Source organism: Podarcis cretensis (genome assembly GCF_951804945.1).
Source record: "Podarcis cretensis genome assembly, chromosome: 18".
Lineage (NCBI taxonomy): Eukaryota > Metazoa > Chordata > Lepidosauria > Squamata > Lacertidae > Podarcis > Podarcis cretensis.
Window position 1 is genome coordinate 14,012,837 of NC_137188.1, and position 17,570 is coordinate 14,030,406.

The window sequence follows — 17,570 nt, forward strand, 5'->3', positions numbered from 1 at the left end:
TAAATGACTCAACAACAACAATGAACCTGAATATATATACACATAGCCCTCAATGGGTCTACTCTGAGCACAATGCGACTCGGAAGAGTCGGACACCACTAAACAACAACAACAACAACAAAATGACTTCCCTTAATCTGGACACTAATCTTCTGCAGATGCAGCCTAGAATAGCATTTGCTTTTTTTGCTGCTGCATCACACGGTGGGCTCACATTCAGCTTGTGGTCCACCCAACCCCTCGATCCTTTTCACATGTCCTACTCGTGAGCCAGGATCCCCATCCAACGTTTGCACATCTGCTTCTTCCTGCCTAAGCGAGGAACCTAACCTTTGTCCCTGCGGAAACTTGCTTGGTTAGCTTGTGCCCAGTTCTCCAATATGTTAAGGTCATTTCATGGAATAGCATTCGCCTATTTTGCCACAGCGTCACACGGTTATTCACCAAGGTTACGACCAAAGAAGTCCTTTTACAATGGTATCTCGGGTTAAGTACTTAATTCGTTCCGGAGGTCCGTTCTTAACCCAAAACTGTTCTTAACCTGAAGCACCACTTTAGCTAATGGGGCCTCCTGCTGCTGCCACACCGCCGGAGCACGATTTCTGTTCTCATTCTGAAGCAAAGTTCTTAACCTGAAGCACTATTTCTGGGTTAGCAGAGTCTGTAACCTGAAGCGTATGTAACCTGAGGTACCACTGTATAGTTCAAGCTCTGGTTTTCCCAGTCATGAGGTACCACTGTAATCTGTTTAGGTGTTTGGCATCAGTGAGACCCAGGGAAGTGTGTGAGACCCTGAGTGCCTAAGACCAAGACCCCGAGGTCCTGTTCCCACGTACTTCTAGGAAACTCCTACTCCCGAGCCCCCAAAACTCTCCACCGCATCCCTAGGTTTGAAACCCGACCCCTGGCTTCTGTTCCCCGCCAGCAGGGAGGGGGGCACCCCCTTGTCGTTTCTCGCCTTCGTTTTTCCCCCTCCTTCGCACCCAAACCCCGGAGCCACAAATTCTCCTCTTGCGCAAAAACGCGCCTCCGCCGAACCCGGCCCCGTGGCAAGGGCGGGCATGGCAGGGAAGGAATGTGAAAAACCGATGTTCCCTCTGCCTGTGTGCCCCCCCCCCCGCCGCCTCCTTCCGCACGTCCCAGGGCTTATTTTCGCCCCGCCAGCCGCTCCTGCAAGTGGGAGATAAGGGCGCTGCCAAACTTTTGGAGAAAGTTTCCGAAGTCTCTTCCTCTAAACCTCCACTCCCCTGCCGCTGCCAACGTCGCAGCAGCTGAGCTGATGTCAGAGCGAGGGGCCCAGAGAAGAATGCGTAAAGTTGAAGGAGACCCCGCGTAGTCATCCATCCCAACCCCTTGCAATGCAGGAATTTTTTTTTTGCCCAATTCGGGACTCGAACCCACAACCTCGAGATTCAGAGTCTACCGACTGAGGATGCCCTCCCCACCCACAAGAGCGTTTTGCAGGAGGGATGTAAGAGTAAATTCAGTCCCGGATTCGAGTGGAAGAAACGAACTTTTTAAATTTTAAAAAGCGCCTTCATATTCTTGTTATATTTGCCGTCAATTGAGTTCCTTTCAATGCTTTGGCTCTGAGCGCCCGCCCCCTTTTGTAGATCCACAAAAAAACCACGGCTGTGCCAAAGGGAAAGCCCACCCCAAAGGGACCAGGATTCGAACTCGGGGCCCCCTCCTGCCTTGCGCTTTGCGGCAGCTGGCACCTCGGAGCCGCCTCTCTGGCTCCTGTAGTTTTAAGACGCTCCCTTGAAGGAGGAGGAGGGCTTTGGAAAGGGAAGGGGGGCAGAGGGAGGGGTCTTGGCAAAGGTATTTCCCTCTCCTTGCCTGTCGCTGTCAGTTCAGCCCGGGCGCTGTCCGAGGGCGCAGGAGTTGGAGCCCAGTTTGCCCCAAAGCAGCAGCAGCAGCTGCTGCCCCAAAATTTGCCCCTTTCTGAGGGTTTCTGCCAGCTTCCAGCAAGGCACTGTGCCCACGGAGCTCCCTGGCGAGAGGGGCACCCCCTTTTTTGACATGCACCCCTTCACCCGGGTGAGGGGCTTCGCGGTGCAGTTGGATGGCCACTCCGGAGGTGGCACCGTCTACCGGGGCGGAGAGATCCTCTCCGGGCAAGTAGTGCTGGACGTCACCAAGAGGGTCAAGGTGAGAGAATGCTGGAAATTATTTTTATTTTAAAAACCCTGAAGTTATGCTATTGACGTGCACAGGATTTGATGGGTTTATAGAGCAAAAAAAAAAGAAGACTGGCAAAATAAATTATGGAACAATGCAGAAGAAATGAGATAACTTGAACCCCGAGGAAGAAAGAGCACTTTGTGTTGTTGTGTTGTTTTAAAAGGGCAAATGTTTAATGCGTGTTTCTTAAGCTCTGCGCATGAATTTCCACATCAGTGTAACTTTCAAAAGTCGCTTGTAAGAGGTGAAGGAGGTTTTGAAACTGGACAAGGTTTTATAGACCTGCAGGAACAGGCATAAAACAGTGGGAAGTGGTGCAAAAAAACATAGTTTAAAAATTGCTTTATGATGTGCGTTTTTTGGTTCTGTGATGATTTTGTCTTGTTTTTTCTTTTCGTTTCTGTTATTTTTGGAAAATTAATAAAATGTCAACCACAACAAAACAACGAAAAGGTGAGAGCGCTGGCCGTCTGCGCCCGTGGTCTGGCCACTGCCCACTGGCTGGAGGGAAAGAGCGTTGGCATGAACACCATCTACAGCGACTACACCGCCTTCCAGACTTACCTGAGAAGGAAGACGCACCTGATCCCAGGTAAGAGGGCAGGAGAGCAGGCTTGGCCCCGCCGTCGTGGGTGCCACGCAGGGTGCCCGTCCCTGGCACAGAAATTTGTGGGTGCCACGCAGGGTGTAGGGCGCTGGCACAGAAATCTGTGGGTGCCACAAGGGGTGCCCATCCCTGGAGCAGAAATTTGTGGGTGCCACGCAGGGTGCACGGCCCTGGCGCAGAAATTTGTGGGTGCCACACGGGGCGCAAGGCCCTGGCACAGAAATTTGCAGGTGTCCGGCCTCTTCATGGGGAATTTGGCAAGGGCTCGGGCACCTATATAATTTGAGAGGGGTTCCCGCACTCGCAACCCGGCAGATCTCCATCTCCTTGCTCTTTTGGGGGGGTATATTATTATTATTATTATTATTATTATTCGTTTTCAATTACAATCCAATCATCGCCTTGTTATAACCATTCACAGCGGTTCACAACACACTAAAACACCAAATAAAACAATCTGGACCCAAACTTTCCCGAAGAAAGATGAGTATAAAATGCACATTCAAAGCAACAAAATTAACAGGAAACTAAAACATTCCCAATAAAACATTGCAAAGGAAGTCGGCTGCACGATGCGTATTAGATGCGGCGAAGGGAACAAACATTGTAAAGATTTCAAAAGAAAACATTGGAAGTGAAATATGCAATATATATTGGCAGTTTTATTTCCAGTTCCCTTGCTCAGGATCTCGCGAGGGTGGAATTTGGCCTTTTCGCAGCTGCCAGGCCCATTTCCAGGCAGCGACATCTCTTCCCGCCCCAGAAACCCTTCTGGGGATCTCAGAGATGCTGTTTACTCAGCGACACTCGAACGCAGAACCGGCTTGGTAAACGCCGAAGCTCCTTGCCGCTGCTTGGATCCGGCACGACTCGGCTGATAACTGCTTGGCGACGCTTCCTGGTGCGAAATCGCTCGGCATGTTTGCCCATTTAGGCGGGCCCATATGGCCCACTCTGACCCGCAGCAGCTGCCCAAGCTCAGAGAGAGACACAGAATCATAGAATTGGGAGGGACATCGAAATCTCCTTTCCTGAGGCTTGAAGCCACGGGTTCAAGCAGTGCCAGATTTACGTACAAGCTAAACTAGCTCTAGCTTAGGGCCCCACTCTCTTGGGGGCCCCAGAAAACTGAAGGAAAAAAACCTGGATGTACATTTCCAAAATATCTATCATCTATCTATCATCTATCTATCTATCATCTATCTATCTATCCATCCATCCATCTACAGTATCTATCTATCTTTATCTATCTATCATCTATCTATCTATCATCTATCTATCTATCTATCATCTATCTATCTAATCTATCTAATCTATCTAATCTATCTATCTATCATCTAATCTATCTATGCCAGTGCCAGATTTTTAAAGGGGGAAAAAACTGGGTGTACATTTCCAAAATATTATCTATCTATCTATCTATCTATCTATCTATCTATCATCTATCCATCTATCTATCTATCTATCTATCTATCTATCTATCTATCTATGCCAGTGCTGGATTTACGTATCAGCTAAACAAGCTCTAGCTTAGGGCCCCACTCTATTGCAGGCCCCCCAAAAAATTTAAAGGAGAAAAAACTGGATGTACATTTCCAAAATATAAGATGAAAAACAAATGGAATAAAACCTACATCCAGCAACAGTTTTTTGTGTTGCGTAGGCTCCTCTGATGTAAGGCATGGGCCCTGCCTGCTAGCCTGCTCCCTCAAATATCACTGCTTTGCTCCTTTCTAGATATAGGGTGTGTGTGTGTGTGTGTGTGTGTGTGTGTGTGTGTGTGGTGGGGGACGCGGGTGGCGGACGCGGGTGGCGCTGTGGGTTAAACCACAGAGCCTAGGACTTGCCGATCAGAAGGTCGGCAGTTTGAATCCCCGCGACAGAATGAGCTCCCGTTGCTCGGTCCCTGCTCCTGCCCACCTAGCAGTTCGAAAGCACATCAAAGTGCAAGTAGATAAATAGGTACCACTCCAGCGGGAAGGTAAACGGGGTTTCCGTGCGCTGCTCTGGTTCGCCAGAAGCAGCTCAGTCCTGCTGGCCACATGACACAGAAGCTGTACGCCGGCTCCCTTGGCCAATAGAGTGAGATGAGCGCCGCAACCCCAAAGTTGGTCACGACTGGACCTAATGGTCAGGGGTCCCTTTACCTTTATATATAGGGTGCCTAGATTCTGCTATTTATCATTCTTAGTAGTTTGCATCATATATTTACAGCTATTATTATGTCATGTTATAGCAAGTATCTAGAGACTAGATGAGGAGTCTTTGTTAATTGTGTTTCCAAAGGAACTTTTGTTCTTGCCAAATGTCCATGCGTTTGCATTATAAAGTTTGTTAGGAATCAAAAATCATTTTAAGTTAGAGCCTCGTCATTATTTCACTATTAATATACTTCTTCTTAACTGTATTTCAGTTCAACAATGACTTTGATAAAATACATATTTTGTGATGTGCAAATGGCTTGAGGTACCTATGAGGTCCATAAATTACCATATAGCATATATTCCACACAAAAAAACAGCAACAATTTGTTGTGGACAAAGGACAGCTAGACATAGAAAGGGCCCTATTACCTTAAGTTGCTTAGGGTCTTATTTATTTTTTTGCTTTCATTTTATGGATCAACGGTCTCGAGAGTAAAATCCAAGTTCAATTGCTGTTTTAGGAGTTGTTTTTAAAAGACTGGAACGGATTAATCCGTTTTGCATGACATTCTATGGGAAAGCGCGCCTTGCTTTTGGAACACTTTGGTTTTGGAACGGGATTTCCGGAACGGATCAAGTCTGAGAACCAAGGGATCACTGTATTTGCTAAGCCCAATTTAACAAAAACAACTTCTGATTGTTGTTTTTTGTAACTCTTGTTGAGCGACGCTGTTCCTTTTTGAGCCACTAAGCGTCGCCGTTGTCCTTTGCAGACAACACACCGGGATTCGAACTTCGTTCTCAGCTGAGGCCAGGAGGGGTCAGCAAAGTCGGTGGAAGACGGTGCCAGGGGACAGATGGCGCCAGCTCCCTTTGCTCTGGTGCCAAGGGCCCCTTCTGCTCCAAACAAAACGTTTTCTGTGTTGCTGTTGTTGTTTTCTACCCGTCTTGGTCTTGTTTTCCCCATGAAATACTTTTTTCCCTGGCAGTGCATGGAGCCTCCACAGATCACCGCAGTCTACCTGATTTATTTATTCTGCCCTGGATGCTTTAGCTGAGTTCCCCGCCAAAAGAGAGCCTCAAGACTGCCCAGCGAAACTTCGGTGGCGATTCGAACCCAGGTCTCACTCCCAGGTCCTAACGGGCCAGCACTCTAACCACTGTGCAACGCTGCCTGTGGGGGTCGGAGGTGCATAAACGCCGCAGGGCGTGAGAGACCTTGCTTGGGATCTTCTCAGGCTGGGAGCAGGACCCTGCGGGGATCCAAAAAGGGGGTTTCGGGGACCCCTACCCCCCTTGCCGTCTGCTTGCAGCCCCCCAGAGATTTTACATTTTCGCCCTGGGCCGGTTGGGCTTTGCAAGAAGCTGGCGAGAGAGGAATTAGACTAGGATGGCAGAGCTGTCGAGTTTGATGGGGCCCTCCAAAAGTCATCTAGCCCAACCCCGTGCAGTGCAGGAATCCACTGAAAAACCTCCGGCGAAAGCACCGTGCGGTGAAGTCCATTCCGCCATCAAACAGGATCTCCTTTCTCGTGGGTTTTCCTGCCAGCGCGATTCAGCCCCATGAGGCCAGGAGTTCCCCTGTCTCCCACGGAGTTTGGCGTGGGCCCAGAGGCACGCCCCGTATGCCCCAGATTAGGTGCCCTGCCCGCCGGCGGAGAAACACGGCACGCCTTTCATCTCTTTCCAAAGCCCGTTGGCCCAGGACCAAATGACTGGGGGGTGGGGGGAATCTAGGGCAGGCCCAGGTCAGGAGGTTGGGGGGCAGAAAGCGGGTTGGGGGCGAATTCAAATGTGCAGGCCACTTGGCACATGTTGGTGGCACAGCTCAATCCTACAAAGGCGTCTGGGAATATCTCCTTGCCTGCTGCTGACAGTCAGTGTAGGCACCTCTGAGGTCCCCCTTGTCCGACGCAGTACCAGGCAATCTTAGTTTTCCAGGAAAGGGTTAGAACACCTGCTTTGAATGCAGAAGGGTTCAGTCTTGAGGCAGAGCTGGGAGAGACGCTTGAATCTGCAACCCCAGGAAGCCGCTGCTGGCGGTCAGTGCAGGCAATATGCTGGCGGTCAGATGGGCCAGTTGTCCTATGTTCCAAGCGAGGAATCCAGCTGGGAATTACGCAGGAAGAGGAAATTCTTGAGACAGCCCTCTGGGGGAAAAATCAGATTTAATTGTCAGTTACGTCACAGCTGCAACTGAATGGTAGAATTGCAGAGTTGGGACCCCGGGGGGTCATTCAGCCCAACCTCCATGATGCGGGAACAAGCAGCGGTGAGTTGCGCAAGTTAACAACGCTCTGCCTTTCGCTTGCATTTCTTCACAATGGAAACTACCCGTCGCAAAGGCTTGTTTGTGGATTCAATCCTTGTGCCGTTTCTGGTGGCGGTAAACCATGAGGACTAGATTCTTAGTGTCTTTTGAAGAAGCCGAGCTTGGTGTACAAAACGTCCCGCTTGGCGTCTCCAGGTAGGGCTTGGGGGGGGGGACATCAAATCTGAAACCCTGAAGAACTACTACCAGCCAGTGTAGGCAAAACTGGCCCGGCTGAGTAACTTAATGTCAGGGCTGTGGGTTCGAATCTCACATGGGGCCAAATATTCCTGCATTGCAGGGGGTTGAACTGAATGACCCCAAGGGGTCCCTGTCCAACTCTGGAATTCTATCGTTTCAGTTTATTAAGCCCAAAATAAGGGGCCAACAGTAAATTATTCTCTCAAAGGTTTGAACTGGCCCATACTTTGCACGGAAATAGTTCTTACTGTATATATTTTCATACTGCCTGCTGTTACGTTGTTTAATCCCGATTTAATCTTGACAAAGGGCGGTTTATAAATGGAAGGAATGAAAGAATAAATACATTGACAGGCGTGCGTCGGATGGTGAATTATAGCTCCGCCACCGGCTTTTCCGTTGGGCAATTCGCGTTTGCTTTTTGTAACTTTACGCGGCGATACAAACCCCCCAAATTCAATGGAAACGCTTCTAAGTTGTGATGCAAATAGAACCAACAAATTGGAAAATAAATAAGCGAGAAAGGGAGAGATGGATATCTGTCTGTTGGCTCAGCCTTTTCAGCTTTCTTGTTTGTCTTCCCTTCCCTGCCCAACTGGAGGAAAGTTTATCTCTCCAAAAGTGACCAGCCCGGGCGCGCATGCTCGCTGCCTTGTTTTTGCCAAAGCCTGCAGCTGCCGGCCAGACCTGGGGGCATTGGGGGTGGGAAACGGGGGGTGGATGGGGGGGGGTTCTGGGGGAGGGCTTTTTGCCGCGCACCGCCCCCCCTGCGCCCATAGGGCGCTGGGATCCAGGGGGCGCGGTTTGGAGAGCCTTGAAAAAGCTTTACGCGCGGCGCAGTGCGCACAGAACAGCCGAAGAGGCTCACTGACACGCGAGTTTGCCAGGATGCTTTTCGACCGTGTGAAACGCCTTTCGGTGGAGCTGGATTGCCCCGAGGTGGCCTCGCCGCCGGTCTTCAGCTCCGGGGAGAGCGTGGCCGGCCGCGTGGTGCTGGAGTTGTCCGGCACGGCGCGCCTGGGTGCGCTCCATCTTCACGCGCAAGGCGCGGCCAAAGTCCACTGGACGGAGTCTCGCAGCGCCGGATCCAGCACCGCTTACACGCAGAGCTACAGCGACCAAGTGGAATTCCTCAGCCACCGGCAGACCCTCCTGGCCCCGCCAGGTAAGGCGGCCTCTGAGCGCGGGCAGAGCGCGCAAGCTCGTTCTCCTCCCTGCGCTCCGCGGGAGCCCGGCTCGCCTGCCTGGAGCGATCTGTCTCTCTCTTGCAAAGCCTCTCCGCCTCGGCGGAGTTTTTAATGCAACGTTAAAAACTCTTTTTTTCCAAAGGGAAGCTGCTTTTCCAGCCAGCTCTGTAGGGCCGACACGGGCTGGCAGCGCTCTCCTCTCCCCTGCCATTCTGCCCTCCTCGGGAGCGCCGCTCAAGCGCCCAGTCTGTCTCTCTGTCTCTCTCCACGTTGCTTGCGAAGCCTCTCTATCTCAGCAGTGCCGACACGGACGGGCAGCGGCTCTGCTAATCCTTAAAAGGAGTTTTCGACAGGGAAGCTGCTTTTGGACCCGGCTCTGTAGTGCCAGCACGGGCTGGCAGCAGTCCTCCGACAGTGCTGCCGCTGCTTAGAAAACCCCAGAGCCTCACAAGTCAGGCTCTCGTGGTCCAGGCACCTCAACATATCTCCTGCTTCCTGAGAGCAGGAGACACTCTGGGTGGTGGGTTCGAGCTTATATGAAGCCCACCTTTATTGCCCACACAGGCTGGCAGTCACAGCTCTCTGAGATTTCCAGGCAAGGAGTTCCCCCCCCCCCAACAGACCTGGAAATTGAATCTGGGTCGTTCTGCATGCAGGGCAGTTGCCCTACCGGCAGAAGACGAACCGTTTCGCCATCCTTCCCCATTACATGGCGGGGGTTGGGCTGGATGACCTTTGAGGGTCCCCTCCCAACAATTCTAGGATTCTTTTGCATGCTCTGGCCCAGATTTCCCTTAAGAAACAGGATTTGCAGGTTTCGGGAATAGGGGTGGGGTGTTTGTTTGCAACCTTCCAGGGGGTAAATTAGCGGCTGCCGGCTTTTGGGACCCCCCCCCCCCCGGCCTTGCTGACCTTGGCTCAACTTCCTTGAGGAGCAGATTTTGCCCAGCCAATTCTATTCCTGGGAGCCGGGCGCTTACATAATGCCAGGCTCTTTCAATACCCTCTGGGATATCATGGGGCATATTTGGAATTCTGGAGGGGGGCACCTTCTGTTAAAAACTCCCTTTTGCAGGGCACCTGGGCTGTAGGAATCGAATATATTTTGGGGGAGAGAGAAATATTGTTGTGTAATACCTTCCTTTTGTGTCTTTTCGCTCTGTGTGCCTGAACTTTCCCCGGTTGTTTATGGGGAGCCAAAAAAAAGTCACATGCTTTTTGGCAGAGTGTGGATGTTGTGTTGAATTTCCCTCGTTTGACCGCTGCAGGAAAACACCAAGCTCTGCTCCAGAAAAACATCATCTTTTTAAAAAAAGGTCTGTTATTCATTTCAACTTCCTTTATTTCTTGTTTTCCCAACAGACAACGGAGACATCACCGTCCTTCAGGCTGGCCGACACGAATTCCCTTTTACTTTCCAGCTGCCAGAGTAAGTCAAACACGTCTTCAAAATACTATTATTATTCTTCTTATTTGATTTGTGGGCGATTGCACCTGGTGGCAAAAACCTATACACCATTGCATATCAGCGCCGCAGACACCATTGCATGTCCCCATTGCATTTATTACAATTATTGTTTCGTTATCAGCCTTTGCCCAAGCTGGTGCCCCCACAGGTATTTCTGGAGGGTACAGAATGAGCCTTTGAATCCCTTCCAACTCTATGAAACAAATTCGGGCAATTTCATACATAAAAAGAACTTCAAATACCAGTACAAAATACCGACCCAGATTTTTTTAATATAAAAAAGATAGTTTTCTAAGTTACTCGTCTTTGTTTCTCAATGTGATCCATTTACGTGGTTTTGTGTGTTATTTTATGCCTTGCGACTTTTGTTGGTTGTGGTTTAGTAATTTATTTATTGTCAGGAGCGAATTTCTGTCCAGCTATTATATTGTTTTGAGAGCTAATTTTTATTGGGTCCTATTACAGATTATGGAATGTTCCTTTATTATTTGAGACGAGTCGTTTCATTTTAAAGTTAACGTTTTATTGAGGCTTAACATCTGCCGATGTTTTGAGAGTCAGTTTTACTGGGTGCTATTCTAATCGATTGCGGAATATTCCTTTATTTGATAGGAACCGTTTCACCTTAAAGTTAGCCTTTTATTAAACATCTGCCGATGTTTTGAGAGTCAATTTTACTGGGTCCTGTTCTAATCAATTGCGGAATATTCCTTTATTCGGTGGGAACCGTTCCATCTTAAAGTGACGTCTTATTACGACGTCTGTTCTTGTACGTTTGGTTGCCTTAAACTGCCTTCTGTGTCGTCACATAAAAAGCGCACAAATTAAAAGCGAAATGGAACGAAATGCAAGATATTTGGGGTTGGGTTCCAGACTCGCAGGAGGAAAATGTTTAGGGAAGCTTTTAATAGTGGGTGAATTATTGTATTTTCACATTTTGTTGGAAGCCGCCCAGAGTGGCTGGGGAAACCCAGCCAGATGGGCAGAGTATAAATAATAAATTATTATTATTATTATTAATAGGCCTCGTTTTTCATACTTCCTTTCCCTTCCCTTGACAGATCCTTGGCCACTTCCTTCGAGGGAAAACATGGGAGCGTTCGCTATTGGGTGAAGGCCAAGCTCCACCGGCCCTGGTCCTCCGTCAAGAAAGCCAAAAAGGATTTCACCATTATTGAGCCCATCGATATCAACACGCCGGCGTTACTGGTGAGTCGGGGAGGCAAAGCGGTTTGGGGAGGGATTTGGGTTGGATTAGGAACCAAGGAAAGCACCCTGCCTTAAAACGAACCCCTTTAGCTCATTGCTACCCCTGCAACATTCGGGTCAGGCTGGATGACCCCCAGGGGTCCCTTGCGAGTCTCCAATTCTGCGACCGATTCCCCGATTTCGGGATAGCTCAGCCGGTAGGGCATGAGGACCCTCGGGGTCGTGGGTTTGAGCCCCACGCCGGGCAAATTATGGGGTCAGGCTAGATGAACCTTGGGGTTCCTTCAAGTTTTGAGATTCATTATACACTCTCACACATCTATATATATATATACACACACACACTTTATTGCATTTTCGGAATTCACAAAAAAGGAATAAAGAAAACAATGGACCACATATTCAAAGGTGAAAATGAAAATTACAAAATGCAGGATAGAAATGTTTTAAGGTCTAAAATAATCAAAATAACATTGAAAAAAGGGGGGGATATGCCAGTTTTGCAATTCTATGGCTGCCTGGCAACGTTGGGTCTCCCTTTTTTCCTGCTCAGAAGGGCTATTCCCAGCCCTTTTTGAACCCAGGACGTTTTGCCTTTAATAATAATAATAATAATAATAATAATAATAATAATAATAATATCTTCTGGAATAACACTTGTAGTGTAACGATGACTATGGACATAATGGAGATATTAAAATTTGGATGCAGAAGGAAAGGATTAATAGTAAGAGGAGGAGGGAAAGTCCAGGAGATTCTTGGGAATCTCGCTTTTATATATTATGTTGTGATGTGAATTTTAATCTGGAAAATGGATTTAATAATAATAATAATAACTTGTCTCCCTTCTCTGCTTCTGCCCATCAGGCTCCGCAGGCCGGTGCCAAGGAGAAGCTGGCCCGCGCTTGGTATTGCAACCGAGGGCTTGTCTCCGTCTCGGCTAAGATCGACCGGAAAGGCTACACCCCAGGTGAGTCGTGGGGGGCACTGGAAATCGGGGTGCGTGGGGCTCATGGCAAAGCTCAGCCCATCGGCCAGAGGACCCAGGGCACTTGACTCTGTGGCCTCCAGGGTTGGCATGCGGGGAATCTGCCGGTGGCCCTGCGGAAATGCAGTTGCTTCGAACCATCGGGGCCCTCCAGTGGTCATCCAACCTGACCCCCCTGAAAATACAGGCATCCCCGGCTGCTCGGCCCCCATTTAAAAAACCCCCTGAGGATGGAGAGCTGGCTGCCAGCCCTTCGCTCCCCACAAGAGATTTCCTCTCTTCCCAAAAGTCCAGCTAATTGTGATTTAATAATAGTAGTAATAATTATAATAAATGTATTATTTATACCCCGCCCATCTGGTTGGGTTTCCCTAGCCATTCAGGGCGGCTTTCAACAGAGCATTAAAAACAGAATAAAAATTCAAACATTGAAAATTTCCCTGATTTTTTCGGATGTCTTATTATTATTATTATTATTATTATTATGTACTGCCCTTTATCAGAAGATCCCAGGGCTCCGTATGCAACCTTAAAAACACATTGCGGAACGGTGATAAAAATGTCAAATCGCAGAGTTGCAAAGGGGCCCTGTGGGTCATCTAGTCCAACCCGCTGTGATGCATCGGGTCTCGAACCCGCAATCTTTGCGTTACTGGCACTCACAATGTAATAAAAAGCCAGCTGGCCGGCAGGAAAACTGTCAAGGGAGCCCGGCTAAGTTTACCTGGCTTTAGGAACAGGGTGCCCCCCCCAAAAGGGGTGTGTTTTCCTGCTCCCACCAACGCAGCATTGCGCCCATTCCCTTGACAGGCGAGGTGATCCCCATCTTTGCCGAGATTGACAACTGCACAACCCGGACAGTGGTGCCCAAGGCGGCCATCATCCAGACCCAGACGTTCGTGGCGCGCGGCACCAAGAAGCAGAAGAAGTCGGTGGTGGCCTCCATGGTGGGCGACGCCATCGCGGCCGGCAAGAGGGAGGTGTGGCACGGCCGGGCGCTCAAGATCCCCCCCGTGGGACCCTCCATCCTCCAGTGCCGCATCATCCACGTCGAGTACGCCCTCAAGGTGAGCAGGCGGGGCAGTATGGCCTAGTGGGCGGAGCGGGAGAGGGAGGGGAAACCCCGGAAACCTCTGCTGGGGGGGGACACTCTGCTGTTTCCAGGGCGTGTGCAGAGAGCCATTGGAGGCTGCTTGCTCCACCCAGTGTCGCCGACACGGGCCGGCAGCAAAGCCTAGTGGTCAGAGTGGAGAGCCATTGGAGGCCGCTTGCTCCACCCAGTGTCGCCAACACAGGCCGGCAGCAAAGCTCACTGGTTCTGGGCTTTTTGAGAGTTCGGACTTGGGATCTTCATAGAGTTGGAAGGCATCCCGAGGGTATAAGGCGGTATTTAAATAATAATAATAATAATAATAATAATAATAATAATAATACTACAGTGGAACGTTGGGTTGCGAATGGTGCTCCTGCGCATGTGCAAAGTGTGATTTAGTGCTTCTGCACATGCACGAGCGCCGAAACCCAGACGTAACCCGTTCCAGTGCTATTATTATTGGGAGGTAATATAGTCTCATACATGGGAAAATACAGTATTTTCTGGATTTAGATACCGCCCTATATGGGGGTTTCGGGGTTGGACTAGATGACCCTTGGGTCCCTTTCCAGCTCTCTGATTTTATGATTTCAGCATCTCTGCAATTCTGAGAGCGGGGAACTCACTTTCCGCGGCAGATCCGCCGCGTGAGACGAAGGAGGCCATTATTTCATTTTTATATTTAAAATTTCCCTGTTTTTTCGCCCGCCCGGCAGGTCTGCATCGAGATCCCGGGGACGTCAAAGCTGTTTCTGGAGCTGCCTCTGGTCATCGGCACGATCCCCCTGCACCCCTTTGGGAGCCGCACCTCCAGCGTCAGCAGCCAGTACAGCGTCAGCCTGGATTGGGTCCGGATGGGAATTCCCGAAGAGCCCGAGGGTAAGAACCCCGTAAACAAACCTTGCAAGGCAATTTTATACATTGTGCATGTGTAGCAGGGGGTTTTCGCCAGCTAAGTCCTACTCAAGAGTAGACCCATCGGCACCAATCGATAAAATTTGGTGTCTTTTAGAAAAGACCAGAAACCTCTCTCTCTCTCTCTCTCTCTCTCTCTATATATATATATATATATGAATAACTTTTCTTACAAAATAGCTATATATAAAGAACTTTTTTTAAGAAATGATTTTATATAAAGAACTTTTGAAAAACGAATTTTATAAAGGGAACTTTATAAAGCAACTTTACGAAATAACTGCATATACAAAGAACCTGTGTAAAGACTGGAAACCTACCTACCTATCTGTCTATCTATCTATCTATCTATCTATCAATCAAACTTTTCTTATAAAATAGCTTTATATAAAGAACTTTTTAAAAAAACACGATTTTATATAAAGAACTTTTTTAAAAAAGACTACAACTCCCATTATCCATAGCCGGCGTGACCATGGACAACGGGAATTGTAGTCCGACAGCATCCTGGTTGCTTTAGGCTTTTCCCACCTGGCAGGGTTCTTGTGAGGGGGAACAACAACCAGGTGCGCGAAGACGCCTTGGGGGGTGAAAAAGTCGGGGTCCCAAAATGACCCCCTAAAAATAAAATAAAACAAAACCTGCTCCAAGCAACCCCGTAACTCTTCCCCTTGTTCTCTCTCTGCAGCTCCTCCCGAATACTCGTCCGTCGTGTCCAGCGAGGGACCCCTGGAGACCCTCTCGCCGCCCGGCCAGGACAGCAGCCCCCCAGGCGTCCTTGAAGGGCCGTTTTTCGCCTACATCCAGGAATTCCGCTTCCGGCCGCCTCCGCTCTATTCCGAGGTGAGCTTACTGAGGACTAGAAACCCTGGTCTTCGAAAGGCGGCTGGCCGTGTTTGGCCGTCTCGCTGGTGGGGAGAAGGAGCAAGGCTGTTTTGGGTGTGGGACCCCCAGTGGTCATTCATCCCAACCCGCATATCACGCAGGGACCTTGATTCGAACCCATGGCCCTGAGTTTCGGGGCTCTTGGCACAGGCTCAGGTCCCTTCAATGGGGACACCCCTTAAAGCGAGTGCCGGGCTTTCCTTCCTCCATAGCTTTTCCCTTTTCTTGCAAGGAATCCTATTCGGAATAAGGAAAATTCCCTCTAGCCGCCCTGAGCCCGGTCTTGGCTGGGGAGGGTGGGGTATAAATAAAAATGTGTTGTTATTATTATTATTATTATTATTATTATTATTATTATTTTAAAAAAGGGAGCAGTTGACAGCTATGCCCTCCTCCGCTCTCGAACCCCGTGCCTTGAAGCGGGTTGGGCTAGATGACCGCCGGGGTCCCATCCAGGATTCGACGAACCTTCACTAACACCTCTTTCTCCTCCTCTCCTCCGCAGGTGGATCCCAATCCCCAATCGGACGCCGCCATCCGCCCCCGTTGCATGACCTGCTGAGAGGCGCCTGCCATCGGATCTCTTGGAACGGATCTCTTTTGCTTTCCCGGGAACGGGATCGGGCGAGGAAGTAGGAGACCCCGCGATCTGCGTGCGAACGAGGAGAGGGGCTCCGGCGGGGAGACGGCTCCTTGACCCCCCAGAGGCGGCAGAGGCGAGAGTTTGGGGTGTCCCAGACCGACGGCACCGATCCTGCGGGGTTTACGGAGGAGGAAATGGGGATGCTTGGACCCCCCCGGGGGGAATGCCTGCCTTGTGACTCAGACACTATCCGGCAGTCCCGGTTTCGACGACACCTACGGGCGAGAAAACAGGGCGGGGAGATTCCCCAGGCAGCAGGAGAAATTGCGGGGTTGAGCGAAAGTTTTGGGGTGACACACCACCCCCCGATTTTATCTCCTGCCCCACTAAGCTTTGCAGAGACGGGATTCGAACTCGCCGCTCTGGGAAGATCCACCCTGTGGGTTTTTAAGGTGGGGAAAAGAGGGTCGGAAGAGCGTGGCAGACGAGAGAAAGGAAGATTTGCGCTGTTGAAGGCAGAGAAAATGAGTTTTTTGGGGGGTCATGTGGGGTTTTCGGGGTGCACATCAGACCCCAAATTCTGGGCATTTTGAAGACGTTGTCGGGGGGATGGAAGAAAATCGTTTTCTTCTTCTCTCTGAAATTGCATTCCACTTTCCAAAGCTTGCTGGTCTCCTCTCCAGGGGAGGGACGTATTTTGGTTTTCCCCCCATGTTGGGACAGTGGCCTTACGTTGTAAATATGTGTAAATATGATTTTCCTGATATGCTGTGGCTCGGTGCAGAACTTACACCAAAGAACCGGTTTCCCGGTTCATATTTTTATAGAATACCTGCAGCCTTTTCAGAGACAAACCCCCCCCCCCCAAAAAAAAACAACCCTGTGTTTGGAAACCAGGCTTTGTGGCTTTTTTGTACAAGTGTTGAAATTAAAATTGTGAAATTTACTCTGTGTCCTGAGTTTCTTGCCCAAAATTTCAAGGAGGGGGGAGAGGGCTGGGGTCTTTAACCTGACTTGGGACTCCTGTGGTTTCCGGGGAACCTTTGTGTGCAGTTAAAATCTTCAAAAATCGCCCTAAATGACAATATTGGAAAGTGATAAGAAGCTGCTGTTTTCGCACTGAGTCAAAGCATCCATCTAACTCAATATTGCCTGCACGTGCTGGCAGCAGCGCTCTGGGATTTCAGGCCAGGATCGTAGGACTAATGCAGTTAAAATCTTCAAAAATTGCCCTAAATGTCAATATTGGAAAGTGACAAGACAGTGCTGTTTTCGCACTGAGTCAAAACATCCATCTAACTCAATATGGCCTACACTGGCTGGCAGCAGCTGTCTGGGATTTCAGGCCAGGATCGTAGGAATAATGTCAATAATGGAAATTGATAAGAAGCTGCTGTTTTCCCACTGAGTCCAAACATCCATCTAATTCAATACTGCCTGCACTGGCTGGCAGAAGCTCTTTTTCGGGAAAGGATCGTAGAATTGTAGAGCCATAAGGGACCCAAGGGTCATCTAGCCCAACCCCGTGTAATGCAGGAATCTCTGCTTTCTTTTGGCCCCTGCCAGCGAGACCGAGAGGGGGGGTCTGGGCCACCCAGGACCCCCAGACCCCCTGCCCGGGCTTGCACCCCAAGCAGAGGTCCCTCTGCTTTTTACCTTCACCCCTGGAAGCACACTCCGTTGTCTCTCGAGGTGCCAACAGCAACGGGTCCCGTCTTGGAATGGACCGGTGGGAATGGCCCTCTGGGGGCAGGTGGGCTCTTGAACCCGCCACCTTCTGCATGCAAGCATCTGC

At 49.7% G+C, this 17,570-nt stretch overlaps 1 protein-coding gene across 2 annotated transcripts; it reads left to right on the top strand.

The window, feature by feature from the left end:
• Positions 1-1,874: 1,874 nt before the first annotated feature.
• Positions 1,875-16,721, top strand: ARRDC2 (arrestin domain containing 2). Of its 2 annotated transcripts, XM_079960811.1 has the most exons (9): positions 1,875-2,151; positions 2,638-2,776; positions 9,997-10,063; positions 11,164-11,311; positions 12,179-12,281; positions 13,110-13,366; positions 14,109-14,271; positions 14,996-15,150; positions 15,698-16,721. In XM_079960811.1, the coding sequence occupies exons 1-9, from the start codon at positions 2,023-2,025 to the stop codon at positions 15,752-15,754; spliced, it is 1,218 nt and encodes a 405-aa protein (XP_079816937.1). In that variant the 5' UTR covers positions 1,875-2,022; the 3' UTR covers positions 15,755-16,721. The 2 variants fall into 2 exon arrangements, with proteins under 2 accessions (XP_079816937.1, XP_079816936.1); XM_079960810.1 differs by lacking the exons at positions 1,875-2,151; positions 2,638-2,776 and adding an exon at positions 8,295-8,612.
• Positions 16,722-17,570: the final 849 nt, after the last annotated feature.

Excerpts from the sequence above, each read along its gene's own strand:
- ARRDC2 (XM_079960810.1), top strand. The coding sequence starts at position 8,336 with ATGCTTTTCGACCGTGTGAAACGCCTTTCGGTGGAGCTGGATTGCCCC. Across the intron at positions 12,282-13,109 it reads CCGGAAAGGCTACACCCCAG|GCGAGGTGATCCCCATCTTT; the intron begins GTGAGTCGTGGG and ends TTCCCTTGACAG. Across the intron at positions 15,151-15,697 it reads CGCCTCCGCTCTATTCCGAG|GTGGATCCCAATCCCCAATC; the intron begins GTGAGCTTACTG and ends TCTCCTCCGCAG.